Source organism: Atta cephalotes, assembly GCF_000143395.1.
Source record: "Atta cephalotes unplaced genomic scaffold scaffold00021, whole genome shotgun sequence".
Classification (NCBI taxonomy): Eukaryota; Metazoa; Arthropoda; class Insecta; order Hymenoptera; family Formicidae; genus Atta; species Atta cephalotes.
The window spans coordinates 3,644,837-3,647,802 of NW_012130085.1; the positions used below are offsets into that span (position 1 = coordinate 3,644,837).

The 2,966-nt window shown below is 28.4% G+C and overlaps 1 protein-coding gene across 1 annotated transcript in view; it reads right to left on the bottom strand.

Moving 5' to 3' along the window:
- Positions 1 to 244: 244 nt before the first annotated feature.
- Positions 245 to 2,966, bottom strand: part of LOC105619459 (mitogen-activated protein kinase kinase kinase 13) — an 18,389-nt gene continuing 15,667 nt past the window's right edge. The window contains exons 6-9 of the mRNA XM_012200977.1: positions 1,818 to 2,215; positions 1,292 to 1,471; positions 736 to 934; positions 245 to 364 (exon numbers count right to left, since the gene is read on the bottom strand). Coding sequence (XP_012056367.1) covers positions 245 to 364; positions 736 to 934; positions 1,292 to 1,471; positions 1,818 to 2,215 — 897 coding nt within the window. The remainder of the gene's footprint in view (positions 365 to 735; positions 935 to 1,291; positions 1,472 to 1,817; positions 2,216 to 2,966) is intronic.

Below are 2,966 nucleotides of genomic sequence, written 5' to 3' on the forward strand. Positions count from 1 at the left end.
TATATATATATATATATATATATATATATATATATATGTGTATGTCAGGATATAGGTGGATGGGTGTGTGCGTTATGTTGTGTGTATGTGTGTGTGTGTGTGTATACATATATGAATAGATATCTACAAATGCAACATAAGTTACAGAATGAAAAATGATGTGATTATTGAATTTCACTCAGGCAGTAACTCTAATTTATAAACCGATCATAAATCAGATATAAAAATTATACTAATAACTAATCTATATTCGGCTTTCCATCTTCATAGATCCATTCGCCGGTTGAGATGCAATTGTAACTTCACTGACTTCATCCGTTTCCGATTGACTCGATGTGTCAGAAACGTCGTCTATTTCCTTTCTCTATATTTAAATTAAATATGTGCTTTTTTAGTTTTGTATAAAATATATTTATAAAGTTTTATTATTCGCGAAAAACTAAAATGTTAAAAAAAAATTGTGAAAAATTTACTTTAAAACTGCTTGACATGTTCACTTATATTTTTTTAAATATTATAATATATCAATTTGCAAATGTTTTATTCTCGTATTACTATATACATTATTTATATGCAAATATGCTTTATTTTCTGCAAAAATTGATATTGTTTTTCGCATGTGGTAATTTGTTTGTAACAATGCATAATAAATTATAGATAAAAAATTTCTTTATATTTTCTCTTATTATTAATTAATATTAAATATTATTCACTTTACTTAATTATTTTACTTACTTTTTGGGAATGATGTATATTACGAAGAACTCTTTGAACATCCGGATTACTTTCTAAGGTGGAAGTCTGACTGGACGGAGGATGCGAATATTCAGAAGTATTTTCCTCATCAGAAGCTAATGCTCCCTGTATTCTCCCGGGTGTTATTAGTTTTGACCTTCGTAATCTGCATCCGGGACCGATTGGCCTCCTTGCGATGCTATATAATATATTTAAGAGAATATATTTAAGAGAATATATTTTCAAGACGATTCTTATTATTAAACGTAAAAATTTAAATAGTTGTTAAAAAATAAACAAAATCGAAAATTTTTTTATAAAAATTTATATCATAAAATTTTGCAGAAAAGATCTAATTTTTTTCCAAGAAGTTGACAAGATATTATTTGATATACATATAAGTTCATATTTAAATTAATTTTTTCAAATGTAAAATGTTCAAAAATTAACTTTTAAAAAGTACGAATTAAACTATTATTACATTGAATCTTTTAATATAGCTATAAAATATAAAATACTTATGGAAAAATATTGTATTCATTATTGATTAGAATACCTTCTTCGTCTTAAGGAATAATTATAAGTATAGCTTGGATCTTCTCCCTCTTCATCTGACCAGCTTTCTTCACAAGCATCATCTTCGCGATCATCCGTATTATCCGAAGAGGCTCGTATTTTAATATCGGATTGTTCTACATAGTGCCCGGATAATTTGCCCGAATCTTCTTTATTCCTACTGCAAAGTTCAATTAATTTAATAAATATTGAATTATATTTATCAATGTTAATCCTTAAATATAATGCATTTTATGCAATATTGAAGTAGTCTGGTTTCAAAAATTATTTCTGCTTAATGAAAGATTTTTAGAATAATAAAATAACTAATAAAAACCTAGTTTAATAAATATCAAATAAAGTACATTTTTACATATTTGTTTTAGACTTAAGTATAAGTTATAATATTCTTTAAATGTTATATTATCACTAGTTGATTTAAATACCGTCGATTTACTATGTACTTAAGAATTAACAAATTTTATAACTGAAATAAGATATGTGTTCACGGATATCATGTCATGTACCTATGAGAAATTATGACATCATCGCCGTTTCCATTGTCAATGATAAGACGATTCGCATTAATAATTTCGCTGACTTTTCTGCCGAGAGTTTCAAGATTGTCGTCGTCGCTACAATCTTTCAAACGTTCGTTTCCATTAGCGTTATTTTCATTTAAATGCTCAGGACTGGAACATGAACTAGTTTGCATCGGATAGTGCGTTTCCGGCAAAATTGGATTCCCATTTAAACATTCCGTCACTTGCTTGTTCAATGAATGTCTTCTGACGAGATCCAAAGAGGATTTTTCTAGAGGTAAAGAAAGAGTTACATTCGCTATCGGGATGTGATCCGTTTCACTGATGTCCAGGATGTCCGTTTGTGTGTGGCTATCAATGAATCTGGCAGGTACCTCTACACTCTATAATTATAAATCATATATTATTAATCGTATATAACATACATTAAAAGTTTGAGAAATTAAAAACATATTTTAAGATACGTAATGGTGAACTATTCATCACGAAATTAGATCTCAATCATTCTAACAAAAGATGTATACATTTTCAAATACAAAGTATACTTCTATTAAAAATTTAAATTTAAGGAATTAAATAATATAGGACCGTATATGTATGTGATAACACAAACTGTAGAAATCAAAGCCTTAAAGGTCTAGCTAGATCTTAAATATCTCTATAGCTTGTATTATTTTTGTGTGAATTTATATACTACGTATGTAATCCCCAGAAATCCGCGCCGAAATATTTAGTCTTGAAACGCGCTAACTCTACTAAACTATCGCAGTAATATCACGAGTTAAATTGACTAGCAATTTAATTAAATTTTTGATGCTTATTCACATCTTCAAAACGATCTTAATAATGTTGAATGACATATTAAAATCTGTAAATAATTCTTATTGCGAAAAATATTACCTCGACCGTGAGTCGAACTCGAATCTCTTGCATTCCGTGCGAGCCTCGATAGTCTAAAAGCTTAGAACGCTCGTACGAAGGAATGCAAGAGATCCGGGTTCGACTCCCGGCCGAGGTAATATTTTTCACAATAAGAATTAATTATTTACAGATTTTAATATGTCATTCCACATTATTAAGATGCGAATGAGCATTCAAAAATTTGTTAAATTGCTAATCAATTTAACTCGTAAT